This window comes from Peromyscus leucopus, chromosome 8a, assembly GCF_004664715.2.
Source record: "Peromyscus leucopus breed LL Stock chromosome 8a, UCI_PerLeu_2.1, whole genome shotgun sequence".
NCBI lineage: Eukaryota > Metazoa > Chordata > Mammalia > Rodentia > Cricetidae > Peromyscus > Peromyscus leucopus.
The window spans coordinates 5,770,961-5,785,964 of NC_051085.1; the positions used below are offsets into that span (position 1 = coordinate 5,770,961).

General features: G+C 41.6%; 1 protein-coding gene across 2 annotated transcripts in view; it reads right to left on the reverse strand.

Moving 5' to 3' along the window:
* Pdss2 (decaprenyl diphosphate synthase subunit 2) overlaps positions 1–15,004 on the reverse strand; it is a 229,523-nt gene that overhangs the window by 105,540 nt on the left and 108,979 nt on the right. For both annotated transcript variants that reach the window (XM_028894931.2, XM_028894930.2), the window contains exon 3: positions 1,829–2,027. In XM_028894931.2, coding sequence (XP_028750764.1) covers positions 1,829–2,027 — 199 coding nt within the window. The remainder of the gene's footprint in view (positions 1–1,828; positions 2,028–15,004) is intronic.

The window sequence follows — 15,004 nt, forward strand, 5'->3', positions numbered from 1 at the left end:
GGTTAAGAGCACTGGCTGCCCTTCCAGAGGAAGTGGGTTCAATTCCCAGTGCCGACATACTAACTCACAACTACCTGTAACTTCAGGTTTCAGGGGATCTCCTGGCCTCCACAGGCATCATCTGCACATACATGGCACACACAAACTCATGTAGGCCACCCCTCGGCCTCCAAAACAAAGTAGATCATCCATCCATCCATCCATCCATCCATCCATCCATCCATCCATCCATCCATCTATCTATCTATCTATCTATCTATCTATCTATCTATCTATCTAGTGTGCTATTGATTTTTGAGGCAGGCTCTGGTTGGCCTGGAATCTGCTATGTAGATGAAGCTATTCCTCTGCCTCTCAAGCAATGAGGTGAAGATGTCTGCCACCACACCCGACTTAGAATAATTATTCTTGATGCATATTCATATACTTTAGTTTGTTTCTTAGCCATATCTAATATTATATTACTGATATTTTTGTTTTGCCTGTGTGTATGTCTGTTCACTAGCAGTGACCATGGATACCAGAAAATGGTATTGAATTCCTTGGAACTGAAGTTCTTTACAGTTGTGAGCTGCCACATGGGAGCTGGGTATTGAACCTGGGTCCTTTGGAAGAGCAGCTGGTGCTCTTAAGCGTTGAGCTATTTCTCCAGGCCTCTATTTTCCTAAAGACTATTTTTTAAGGCTGCGAACTGGTAGGATGTGCCTGGAATCTCAGCATTTCGGAGGCTGAGGGAAAACTGTCATGTCCAAGTCCATGACAGCACACAGAGGCCATTCACCTGAATCCGGGCCAGCGGTCAGGAAGCACCAGCAGTCTCTCTGTCTCTGCACACTTGTGAGTCTGAGCCAACAGGACCACTACAAACTTGAGATCACACCGTCCACAAAGACACAACAAAGACTCTTTACAATCCCACTAAGCAGTGGACTAATGAACATTTTGATGTCTTTCCTTGTACTTTCTTACTGTTGTTTCCTCATTCCTTTATAGATGGGGACTTTTTTCTGTAACATGGTAAGAACTTGCCTAAGGTGTGTAAGTTTTTTAATCCTATTTTTCAAGCACATTTTATGATGTGGACACTTTCCTTTGCCATTAAACATTTTTCATAAAGTTTTAATGTCTATATAACATGCATTTGGATACATCACTTAACTCTTTCATTATTTGATATTTAATCTGCTTACCTTTTACTACAACAAATAGATCTACAATGTTGCAACTGACAGACCTGAACATCAGTTTTTCCCATTCCAGATTATGTAGTTCAGATAAATATTTTCAAAGTTCAAAGGGTTTTAAGCATTTTAACCCTCCCTCCCTCCTCCTCTGTCTCTTTCTGCCATTCTTGTATATGCTAGGCAAACATTCTACACTGATCTATATTCCCAGCCTTGTTCTTTTATTTTGGAGATCATTCTATAGCCCAGAATGGCCCTGAACTGATGATAATCCTCCTGCCTCATCCTCCTAAGTACTTTTTTTCCTTCTTTTTTTCTTTTTTTGAGACCAAGTCTTGCTCTGAGGCACAGGCTGGCCTTGAACTCATGATCCCTGCCTCTGCCTCAGAGTGCAGAGGTTACAGTCTTGTGCCACCACACCTGCTCTTCAGCAGTGCTTCCTAGCATTCATCGCTTTTCCTTCGTGGTGACACCGCCGTCACCACCTCCCACAGTTCACTGAGCATCCACACAGGGGAGCGGAGCAGCAGGACACACAGACCCCGTGGCTTCACTAACCAAGCGTGAGACACCCGGAGGAGGCCATGCAGGCACAGTCGTGCAGGCACAGTCGTGCAGGCACGGCGAACCCTGTCTGTTTTTACCTTGGTATTCTGGAGAAGAGCTAGTCCATTACAGGCATTTGCTAGAAGAAAGTCTCCACTCAGGATAGCTATTTTGTTTCCAAACTTCATGTCTTTCAGTGGTCCATCGGAAGATTGTAATTCACTCAAATTTACTATCCCACGATGCACGAGGAGAGCAGTGTGTATAAGTTCTGTGATCTCTGCCAAACTTCTTTGACTAAAACATAAAGAAAAGGTTTGTATAAATGTCAAGACTGTATGACTTTATGACCAATGCCAGGATTCAGTTCTCAAAAACCATGCACACATGGTATTGGCGGTGTGGGGTGGGGGTGAAGGAGCCATGTCCCTTTCTAATAAAGCTTTTAGAAGTTTCTCTATTGACTAGTCTGGACTAGTAATCCTCCTTACTCTAACTTACCAGTCACCGGTCTCAGAGAAATGATGGCCAGAAGTGCTACCCTCCCGATTCATTGAGATACCTTGCTCTCAAGGCACATTTCTTCTTCACCTAACTTTAAGATTTCTGGGAATTGTCAGTTACATTATCAATTAAATGTGAATGTGAGTAAGGCATGGGATAAATACTTTACATACATGATTTCTTTTAGTCCTAAATATAAAGCTGGGGCATTTTCAGAAACATGGTCTCTTTCTTCAAGGACCAAGTCTTCCACACTGAGAATGGAAGTATACACACCTTCAGTAGGAAATAAGGCAGAAAGTCCCGAGGAGTCCGTAACTCAGGACCGTATCTCAGGAGATGTCAGGGGATACCTGTTTCCTTTTATGTATTTTTCTACAGTTTGGACACTCTGTATGAGAATAAAAGTATTCTTTTTATAATCAAACAAAAACTTCCATGTATTTTGATCCTGCAAAATGCAATCTGATGGAATCAAATACACGTGATTAGTGGAACAAACAGAAACTAAGGTCAGAGTACGGTGGCCTATGCTCACAGAATCAGCACCCAGGAGGCAGAGCAAAGAGGACTGCCATGTGTCACACACTGAGTCCCAGCCCAGCCTGCCTTACAGTGTGAGGCCTGGTCTCAAACCACACAGACACAGAAACTACCCCCTCACATACATTAAAAGCAAACGGCACTGAAAATCTAAGCCTCCCCTCAACCCTGTCACAGGTATGATTAATCCTCAATTATGGGGAAGAAACTGGTGCACACAAATGAAATGAGTTCTCGAGGGCACAGTAATGTGGAGCTGGGACTCTGCTGGAATCTAACTTCGCTAGATGAGTCAATGTGAATATAACGTGGTTTCCAGGTCCCGTTTCAGCCCTCCACATTAACCCCGGGCTTGGCTGTGCTACTTGCTTGTCCAACAGAACATCAATCAATAAACACGTCGAAAGGAAAGCTTAAGGGAAGTTCCCAAACACACAAGCTCAGGCTGCTTCGGGCAGGGGCAGCGCTGCAGGAGCCTGGGCAGCAGAGCCTCTCGGTCAGTTCAGACACCAAAGAAAAGGAAGAAGGTGGTGTCAAGACACCGCAATATACAGCGGCTGGCTATGAAATATCAGGTGTTCGGTAAGGAAAGTAAATACTCAGGAATAGCGCTGCTCTAACAAAAGGCCAAACTGAGTCTGTGGGTTGAGTCTGAACAATGTGGGGGGCTGAAAATGGTTCAAGCTGAAAAGGCAGTGAGCAAGCTGTTCCTGGAAAAACTCTCCTGCAGTAACCGGAAAGATAGGCATCCTTTCCTAGCTAAAATAAATCATACTTAACAAACTTAAGAGAGCTAGGTAAGGAGATTTCAGGTAGAGTGCTACAAGTATTGGCTAGCTTTTGCTGTATAATATAGTGTACATGGATGCATCTACAATACAAGGGAGAGAAAAGAAAGTTGTTCAATTTGCAAGCAGTTTAGAACACAATAAAGGAGCAAAGACTTGCCAGGCCGAAAATAAAACTGTTTCACATTTTTAGTATTTCCAGAAAAAAATCCCCAAAGGAAGAAACAGTATTAGGAAAAAGAACAAATTAAAAGTGTGGGCCAACAAGATGGCTCAGCAGATAAAGGCTTGAGTTTGAGCCTCAAATCCATGTGAAAGTGAAAGGAGAGAGCCTGTTCCCTAAAAGTTGTCCAGTGACCTCCTTGCTGTGGCTTGTAAGTAATGATGACGATGGTGGGTATGAGTCGGGTATGGTACTTACAATCCCAGAGTTTTGGGAGGTGGAGGTAGGTCAGTTCAAGGTCATCCTCAGCCACACAGTGAATTTGAGATTAGCTGTGATGGTGATAGTGATGGAAGACCTCTCATTCAGACACACTCCAGGCAGTGGGCTCACACAGGGCACTCAATGTGCTCTGTTTGGGTAGGTTTTGTCTTACTGATTTTCCCTTTTTAGTTTGTCTCTTTTGATTTTCCTTTTTTTTTTTTTTTTTTTTTTTTAAAGAGAAAGACCATGAAGCTGTGGGAAAGAATATGATCAAAATATACGAAACACATTTTTAAATAAAATTAAAAAACGAACAGTAGACCACTACAGAGCTCTATGCGGGAAGCAATTCTCACTGAAAAGAGAGGCAGCTCAGAGGGCAGAGCAAGTGTTACAGAGAATGGCGAATCAGGAAGCTGCTTCTAGGTACTAGGATTGGGCCCTAGCTAAGAAGTATTTCTTGCTTATAGAATAGCTAGTTCTAACAGCATGATTTGGATTTCTGGACAGCTGGACTTCAGAACTGCTGTGCACCAGTGAGATTCACTCTTTAAGAGATGAGGTCTTATTACTATACAGTTCTCAGGCGGCTCCCAAACTCCTGGTCTCATGCAATCCTTCTTTACCTGCCCAGCTATCTTGCTGTCCCCTCAGAAAACAAGTTTTAAGAAGTGGTGCTAAGCTATAAAACCACCCTTTTAAAAAGTGACTAAAAGAATTAAGAATTTTATTATGGGGGCTGGAAACACAGTTCAGGGATCAAGAGTGCTCCTCATTCTCCCAGGGGGCTGTGCACATCTGCAGCTCACAGATGCTCTGACACCCTCTTCTGGACCCTGACAGCGCCCCTATACACATGGCATACTCTCACACAGACATATACACAAGTAAAATGAAATCTTAAAAAAATTATTACTATCTCACAAATACTTTGTTTTTATAAAACTATTCCCTGAAAAGAAAGAAAAAAAAAAAAAACAAAATTGGGGGTGGAGTGGGGTGTGAGATCTGGGAAGTATTAAGGGGAAGAGTGGGGAATGATTATGATCAAATACATTGTATGCATGTATAAAATTCTCAAAAAATTAATAAAACCAGGCATGGTGACTGACACATGTCTTTAACCGTAGCATTTGGGAGGCAGAGACCCATAGATCTTTGTGAGTTCCAGGCCAGTCTGGTTTACAGAGTAAGTATTTATGTAGCTAGGGCTACACAAAGAAACCCTATTTCAAAACCAAAAGAATTAATAAAAGTCTTTTTTTATTCATATTGTAACATTTGACAAAAATTGCACAATGAAATCATGAGCAAGTATACAGCACAGAAGGGTTAAACATTTAGGTTAAGTCCCTCATGCAGTTTACCTCAGGAAAGTAAAGCCCAGCAAGCCAGAAGCTGTGGGTGTTCTGAACTACCCTAAGGGTAGAAATGAGTAACTGTGAGCATTGAATAAAGACATCTATAATAATAGACAGCATTCATTAGATAAATAAGAACCTTGAAATGCCACGTCACCAGAAACAAGAACAACTGTAGTAATAATTCCGTGAAAAATCATCATGTACTGTAGCCTGCACTTACAAAGCACCTTCATTTGTACCACCTACTCGCCCTTCCAATTACAGCAGGCCCAGGGAGGGTCAATACTTGATCTAGAGCCTGAAGTTTGGAAAGAATAAAAGTACAGTTCAGAGCCACCTTGTCATAGTGACCAATGACAATGTAAAATGTTTATTGACCTAATGAATAGTAAGTGTGTGTCGAGGGGAAATAAGTCAAGGATATTAAAGTATGTAACCGTGGCATATGTCCACCATGTACTCATCCAGCTTTCAACCTCATTTCTTTCTTTCTCTCTTTCTTTCTTTCTTTCTTTTTTTTTTTTTCTTTTTTGGTTTTTCGAGACAGGGTTTCTCTGTGTAGCTTTGCGCCTTTCCTGGAACTCACTTGGTAGCCCAGGCTGGCCTCAAACTCATAGAGATCCACCTGCCTCTGCCTCCCGAGTGCTGAGATTAAAGGCGTGTGCCACCACCGCCCTGTGGAAAATAACTTTTTAAAGAGACAAAACATTAAGCACAAGGTGGCCTTCAAAAACACCCTTCTCTAAGGTCTCATTATGTAACCTTGACTGTCCTGGGATTTGATATGTAGACCAGGCTGTCTTCAAACTTGAGACCTGCCCTCCTCTGCCTCTTGAGTGCTAGGATCACCACACCCAGCATGACTTGTTTTTGCTTTTGGCTGTTTGTTTCTTGGTTTTTCATATTTTATTCTTAATTATGTGTGTGTGTGTGTGTGCTCTTCCAGGACCTCTGGGAGAGCAGTAAATGCTCTTAATGTCCAGCCCCAAGCATGCCTCTTTTAGTTCCAAGTAACTAAGAAATTAATCAAATTTCCCCACGTCATTTGATTAGAACCAAATCAATAGATTTGCCCTAGTCAACAATCGAGCTTGAGAATAATTCTACTTCTGCCTGTGCCACAACACAGCTCAGGGTGAATGCCCTGCACACTCAAGTCATGGGGCTCCTCATCACTGAAAGGAAGCCAGGAACCCGAAGAACAGATCTCTCCAGGGTTCAACTTCTTAGGTTCAGGTTCTTGTTGTTTTTCATTACTTAAGACTAGCAGGCAATTGTAAAAGAGAGAAAAAACTGTTGCTATTATTGGTCCCCACTTTCTGTAGGAATAGGAACAGACTGTTCAGTTGTCTTTAAACCTGTTCAGTACTTACCACCTAGCACTGTGCTCTCGACTTCCCAGATTTTATCAGATGAACAACTCTGGATCACACTGTGCAAAAGTACAATATAGTAGCCAGCAGGGAAGCAATTTAAGTGTAAAGGAATCTTAGAATTTGCTTCTTATTATTTTAGTCCTATTTTAGGTACCCACAGTAATTCAGTTAAGCTTTTGGTGCACTGGATCTAAAAATTACTTTACAAAAAAGTCCCCATGCCATTTTATGTAGATATTTTTATACTCTTGGTTATTTATCCTTCCTGCTTAGCCTTGATTAGAAAGGAGTAATAAATAAAAAGCTGGACACGATGGTACTCATGAGGATCACGGTGACTTGGAGGCCAGCCCTGGCTACTAATGAGGTACAGAGTGAAACCTAGGTGAGCCAATGTTATGAGACCACAGACTCAGCCCTTCCCAGAACCTCTAACAAAACAAAAACAACAACAAACCCAAACCAATCTACTTACAAAAAGTGCCCAGGGTAAGAAAGCAGTTGCTGCCTGAAGAAAACGGAATGCTTTTTTATAAGAATTTATGCCTAGCAGCACATCAAGATGTCCCCAGGGGTACAACAGTGACAATTATATCTTGGGGGTAACCTACAGCCACCGCATTGAACTGAAGGCCCACCCAATAGGAGGGACTTCATGCCTTGCACCGTAAACTTAGCCAACCCCTGCGCACGGAGGATCCTGGAGAGCCAACTGCTGCAACTCCCCAAGCGCATTCTAAATACCCACTCTGTGTCTACAGATAAGCACAGCTTCTTTCTGCAGCAGACGGAGGCCACCCCAGAAACCCACAGGTGGTCACAATGAGGAGAAGAACTGGCTGTGGGCTGTCCATCCACAACTGACACATCCACATACGATCCCGACACCTCAGGCTCAGGGGACATCAGAGAGGAGGGGCAGAAGGATTGTAAGAGCCTGAGCTCAGAACATCTCCTCCAAGAATGTCTTCTATACAGGACAGGGAGCTGCACCCATTAAATCCTACCAGGTTCTATTTATACACACATGTGTATGCATGTATGTAGGTTCTATGTAACAATAATAAAACGGCAGGGGTCATGGCGCTGATAGCAAATGGGGGGCACAGGAGGAGCTGGAGGAGGAAAGTGTGGAGTAGAAATTATGTAAATATAGGACTCATGAAATTTTCAAAACAAAGTTAGAAGATTTATACCCAATCACTCTTTGAATTATATATTAAGCGATTTCATTTTATTTCATTTTCCTTTAATATTTCCCTAAGATTTTAGCATCCTATGTTTCAGAAATAAGAGCAGCAGACATTGTTAGTTATCTGCTCACCTAACCTCCTTCTAGTAATAAAGCTTTATTAGGTTTGAAGTGGCCATGCAGTCCTTTAAGATCTTCTCATTAGCTGGGAATGGTGGCACAGGCCTTTAATCATGGCACCTGGAAAGTGAAGGCGAGAGGATCTTCATCCTTTACATAGAGTTCAAGGTCAGCTTTGGCTACCTAGCTCCCCCATGTCAAACACAACCAAACAAAGCCCCAAAGATCCCTTCAGCAGCTGAGGTAGCTCTATATGGTGGCATTTTATTTGTACTGAAATGTAATTTTCATTGTATGTTAATAAATAAGGTTGTCCGGGGGTCAGAGCTATTAGAGCCATAGCAAGAGCGTGGTGGTGGTGGCGGCGCCGGCGCACGCCTTTAATCCCAGAACTTGGTAGAAGAGCTAGGTAAATCTCTGTGTGTTCAGGGATACAGCCAGCATTGGAGACATATGCCTTTAAGACCTGGAGGGCTGTACTTACAGGCAGTGACGAGGCAGTCATGTGTTTGGGTTTACAACCAATGAGAAGGCAGAACAGAAAGACTATTTAAAGACAGACACACAGGAAATAGCTCTCTCTTTTGGGGAGGTAGGAGCACTGCAGGAGGTAAGATTTTAGCTCTGAGCTCTGACCTCTCGGCTTTCTCTTTTACATTGGTTTTGTGTTTCTTATTTTAATAAGATGGTTGGTTACATCTACATCTGGCGTCCAACGTGGGTGCCACAGTTAGGAAAAAGGCTAAGCAAAGGAGATTACATTTAAGGTTCTTGTTTAAAAAAAGAAAGAAAAGAAAAGAAAAAGACAATTACTAGTTTTAAATACTTTACATTGGATTAGATTGTTTTATATTGTATACAAATTTGAAATTGATATTGTTAGAAAATGCTATATGTATATTTCTAATTGTATTTATACCATTCATTTAACAATGTAATGCAAATTTCTGATCCTTGAATGTTATTATTACCAACTATTAGGATATAAAGAAATGAAAGTTAGTAGTTAGACATTACAATAGAACTTGTAATCATATTAGATATGTTTTAAAAATTGAGCAGATATATTTCAGGCAGGTCATCTTCAAACCCTTCAGAGATCTATAGAATATGACATTTAAAATGTTTTAATAACTTAGAAATTTTTTTTTTGAGACATGTCGGCTCCTGGCAGTACCAATCTACTTCAGAGAAATTATGGGCATTGAAGAAACTGCATATGGAGCTAACTTTCATTGTGGCAAAAGTTAGCCACTGGACAACAAAGTATCCTTGAATCAACAGGACAAAATGGATAGACAGGATACGAAACAAAGGACTACTGATTGTTGCCAAAACAAGTGTGGTTATGGCTTTATCAAAAGGCATCTTCCGAGGTCAGGACAATATGGCACCATCCCTGAAGTGGCCTTCGCAATCCGGAAAAGGTACAGTGCCCTTTTCTTCCAAGGCAGCTGAACAGGCAGTGGGCCGATGGCTTCTGTTGTGCAATGGAACAGCAGCTGAAAGCTCACGCCTCTCAATAGTAGACTGGCATTTAATAGAGGGATGTGGAGAAGAAGGGGATGCTGAGATGAAGCCATATATACACATCCAAAAAGAATGGACAGCTGAATTAAAAAACCGTCAATAATTTCCAAAATTTAAAATCCTGAATCATGACATAACACTAGTGGATTTCAGGTGTTTCTGGTACATGGACTGCTCTCACCCAATGTGAGGTTGAACTTTTGACCTTGTGTACATCCTACTTCACAAATGAGTCTGTCAGATACACTAAGCCTATAGGCTGAAGATGATGCCCCAACACTGCGGAGAAACCTTAGGTGACTGTCCAGACAGCTGGCTGTTTCTGTCAACTCACAAATTTTTTGGAAGTTGCTTGCATGCACTTCCTGTTTTTATTTTTGTTAGCTAATATTATTTCCTTCTTGGGACTCTGAGGGAGTTGAAGATTAGTTAGTTATAGTTGAAGGTTAGTTAGTTATAGTTGAAGATTAATTAGGATAGAAAGTGAATTAGATACATTTTGGACTTTCCAAAATAGGATAGATAAGGGAATTATTTTCTCTGATTTGTCAAATACAAATGGACTAGACATTGTTTAGGTATTTGTTACTTGTATATATTGTATATAGCTATTGTACTTTTGTATATAGTTTTTCTTTTGTTAGTTATAACCTTTTGCCTTTTTTCTTTTTATTAAAATAGAAAAGGGGAAATATGGTGGTATTTTATTTGTACTGAAATGTGATTTTCATTGTATGTTAATAAATAAAGTTGCCCGGGGGTCAGAGCTATTAGAGCCATAGCAAGAGCGTGGTGGTGTGTGGTGGTGGTGGTGGTGGTGGTGGTGGCACACACCTTTAATCCCAGAACTTGGTAGAAGAGCTAGGTAAGTCTCTGTGTGTTCAGGGATACAGCCAGCATTGGAGACACACGCCTTTAATTTCAATACCAACCATAGAAGACCTAGAAGTCTCTACAGACAGGCAGTGACGAGGCAGTCATGTGTTTGGGTTTACAACCAATGAGAAGGCAGAACAGAAAGACTATTTAAAGACATACACACAGGAAGTAGCTCTCTTTCGGGGAGGTAGGAGCACTGCAGGAGGTAAGATTTTAGCTCTGAGCTCTAACCTCTCAGCTTTCTCTTTTACATTGGTTCTGTGTTTCTTATTTTAATAAGACGGTTGGTTACATCTACAGCTCTATAATCACATGACAAGTCTAGCCAAGGATATATACACAGAGGTCTAGGAGGGATCCTGAAAGTCTATTAACTCTTAGTAGGAGGACACAGACTGATTTAGTCGGTGTGCACCTTTGACCTTTGGGGCTTCACCCAGCTAGACTATGACTGGACTTCTTAGAGGTGCAGGGGAGACACAGGGGTCTAATGCAGCCCACAATCTGTGGGAGGCAGAAGAAGACGAGAGGAGAGCCTGAGCTCTAGGGGGCTTGGGCTCCACCTGCCCTCATGTGCTACCGCTGATTTTGTGCTGTTATGTCTGTTTCTATTTACACCCCCTTCACCCCTGCCCTGTGCTGGTAACTGAGCCCAGGGCCTGGGGCTGCCAACCAAGTACTCCGCCATTAGCTACACTCCCAGCAATTAGACTTATCTCCTGAGATAAATAAATATGGTATTCTTAAAGCTACTGCTATATTGGGCCTAATCACTTCCTAAGATAGAAGGTCAATAAAAAATTGTGCCAATGGGAAGACACTTATGTTTATCTTTCTGCACTCTGATTTTTTTTCAACTAATATTATGTCTTGGAGATGCTCCACATTATTTACTGGCAGAGAATTCACTCTTGCTCATTTAATATATCCAGAGAGACCACTGTGTACGACAGTGCCATACAGTTCTGCTGTTCTAGGGTGAGTACCAGGTATGTGTTGTTGAAAGAGTTTCTTCTGATTTGGTGTGTGTGCAGGGGTATGTTCACACGCACTTGTGCCATGATATGTGTAGATGTTAGAGTACAAATTTCTGGAAGTTGATTCTGTCTTTCCATCTTGCCTTTGTTTGCTTGTTTTCAGACATGGTCTCCTTGGGGTTTCGGCTGCCTTGCTTACTCCAGGCTAGCTGGCCTCTGAGCTTCCAGCCAGTTCTCTCTCTGCCTTCCAATTCATAGCCATTACAGGTGGATGCTACACACTGGCTTTTTACTTGGATTCTGGGGCTTGAACTCAGGGCATTGGGCTTGCACAGTTGAAATGTCTAAAAATCACCTCTAGCCAGGTATAGTGGTGCACACCTTGGTCCCGGCAGGAGCAGGAGGATCTGTGAGTTTGAGGCCAGTTGGTTTATTTAGTGAGCTTCAGGCCAGCCAAGGCTACACAGTGAGACTCTATCTCAATAATGATGATAACAATCAGCTTTATGCCACTTTTAAAATAAAGCTTTCCCTCCATTTTTCCAGAATTAACTCCTTCTGTACTTAAAGGTCTTTGAAAATAGTTCAGTCATCCCCCAAATCTTTTCATTTCTACATTTTAATTATCTCCTTCCATACACTGCCTAGAAAGTATTTGTTAAAGGAGCAATTTGTTACTTAGCAACAGCTTCAGAAAGGCCTCAGGACTGCTAACACTGATTTCAGAAGAGGAAGCAGTGGTCTATACTAAAGTCCAGCTTATAGAGACACAGTGGTAACTCCTTAGGGTCAATGAACCTTCGATTAGCTACGTCACGGGCACTCAGTTGCTGCTGAACAGTTGAATTAGGTTGTTCTTACAGAAACGTGAAATCTCTATATGCTTTAGACTTAGGTTTGGGTTAAAACAGTAGGACAGTCAAAGTACTTCACCATATAGGGAGATTAAAAGACAATGGAACCTTTTTTTCCTAATTCCCTGTTTTCTTCTCTATTCTCCCATCCTTCCTTCCATTCCTTTGTTTTAAAAAATATAGACTGGTACAGTCATTATTTATGTTGTCTTCTACCTAAATGTTTACATGTTATCATTTTTAGCTTCTAAAGATGCATTTAAGAAATAAGACTTTTATTTGAGGAACATACAAGTGGAAAATACTTCATCAAGAGCCTCGACGGACTGACTCATCATCAGCTTTGGCCACTCTTGCTTCAGTTACAGCTTTTGCTCTCTCTCCAGATCACTTGGAAGGAAGTAAATGTCACACATTGTCATTTCATCGGAAAAGACCTCAGATGTCCTATTAAAAAAATGGATAGTGGTGATTATGGCTGCACTTACTTTGAGCCAATTATTGCTATACGCTGAGACCCTGTGTAAAATAATTTTTGCAAGACTAATTCAGCTGACTAGTAAATCAACTGTTACTTCAAACAATGGCTCTTCGAGGTAAGCAGTGCTGCTCCTGTCCAGAAGGGAGCTCAGCTGACAGGCTCAGTCCACACAGCTGGTAACCAGCAGCTGGACTGAAGCCCAGGGCTGTGGGTTCTAAAGCCGAGGCTCTTTGCATATCAATAGCAAACTCATCAAAATCCCAAACGCAACATGTACAAGATTTAGGGTCTTTCTGAAAGTGAAATGGTAGGCCAGAGTCATTTATTTAAAGTCATTTTATTTGAATCCTAAAACATTTTTTTGTTAGAAAAATGACTTTTATTATCATGTAGGAAGAATAAATTAAAAAGAAGATTTTAGAAAAATAAGATTAGATTTAGGTTTTAATACCTGTTATGAAGCTATGACTGCAGGTCTTGGTGTGTGTGTGTGTGTGTGTGTGTTTCCAGTACTATGACCTGAATCCAGGATCTTGCATATGCTAGGCAATCACTGCACAATACTTTCAACCTCTGTAGCTTTAATATATATATTAACAGCACAATTGACAAGTATATATTGTTGGTGGAATCCAGAAAAAGAACCAAATATGTTTGAAAAATCATTTGTGACAAAGATAACATTTCAAATCCTTACAGAAAAGATATGTGTATTTTTTCAAACAAATGCTGTTGAGCCTACTGGCTGCCACTTGAAGGGGTAAAAGATCTCCACTTCACAACCTGAATAAATACATACTAAGATGGATTAATTATCTAACTGTGAAATATGATACTATAAATCTAGGGAAAAAGTATATATTTACTGGAAAATATCCATGAATGTCCTTTTACTAAGTGACATATAAACCAATGTTTCCCACATTTTCATTTGGTCACATCTAGGACATTCATAAATTTACTAGGTCTATTTTGATGCATGCCTGTTGATGGAAATGGGGCAAAGTAGAGGAATGCAGTAAAATCCATCAGCAGGCTGTAGCTGAGGCTCAGTGGTTAGGGCCATACTGCTCTCACAGAGGACCCAAGTTCCATTCACTCATTAACTCCAGCTCCAAGGGACCTGACACCCTCTTCTGGCCTGGGCCATGGGCACATGTCCTCAAATGCACAAATCCCCCCACACATACACACGAGCTTTACATTTTGCTGGGTGTGGTGGCACATGCCTTAATCTCAGCACTCAGGAATCAGAGGTAAGGGGGTCTCTTGAGTTCCTGGACAGTCTGATCTGCACAAGCATCCCAGCTAGCTGGGGAAACCCACCCTGAGTCAGAAGCAAACAAACCGGAGTCAGTGCAGTCATGAGGGACTCATAAATATACTAACCCAGATGATAACCACATTAGAAAACATTCGTGGAGAAAGTCTCCTAAATGTGACAGAATGCTGGAAAGCCATAAAGAAGACAACAGATAAATGTCAGTAGTTAAAAATGTACAAGAAAATAATAGCAAAATATAAACTAAGACTAATAAATACAGACTTGAGGGAAAATATCTCGAAAACATGTAACAGAAAAAAGATTTATGTTCAGAGTATTTATGGAATTTGTCCAAACTAGGCATATTAATATGGAAAAGATAAACATCATAATAGCAAAATGAGAAAGGACATGATGAATTAATTCCAAAAACCACAAACTGCCAGAAAATCATATAAAAGGATGTTTCACTGTGCCAACACTTGGGAAGGGAGTGTACTACCGAAACAATGCCGTGGTTCACGAGCTGTGGAGAGGAAAGACGAAGGACACCCAGTGTCAGTGGGGGTGGGAACATGACACTTTATGACCCCGAGGGATGTGATCTGGCAGTCAGTATTTTCAAGGAGAAATTGAATCCGGGCCTTTGATGTTCTCCTCACCTCACCTGTGTCTCCTATACCTTATTATACTTGGAGGGCCATTCCTGAAGGCAAGCAGTTAGTTACTCACCTGCCCCTCATCTGCCCTACACCTCCCCTGGGCAACCCGTAGGGCTGGCCCTGAAGGTCCAGGTGTGGAGAACCGACCCCGAGGACAGGAAAGCCCAGAACTGGCCCTGCCACTTGCTCCTCTCTGCAAGGGGTGAACTAGTTAGGGCAATGCTGGAGAGCTCACCCTGGTGGTTAAGACAGGAGAGAGCTGGTGGGCTGACCAACCTTGCAACTACCCAGGCCCAGAACCAAGGTTACGTGT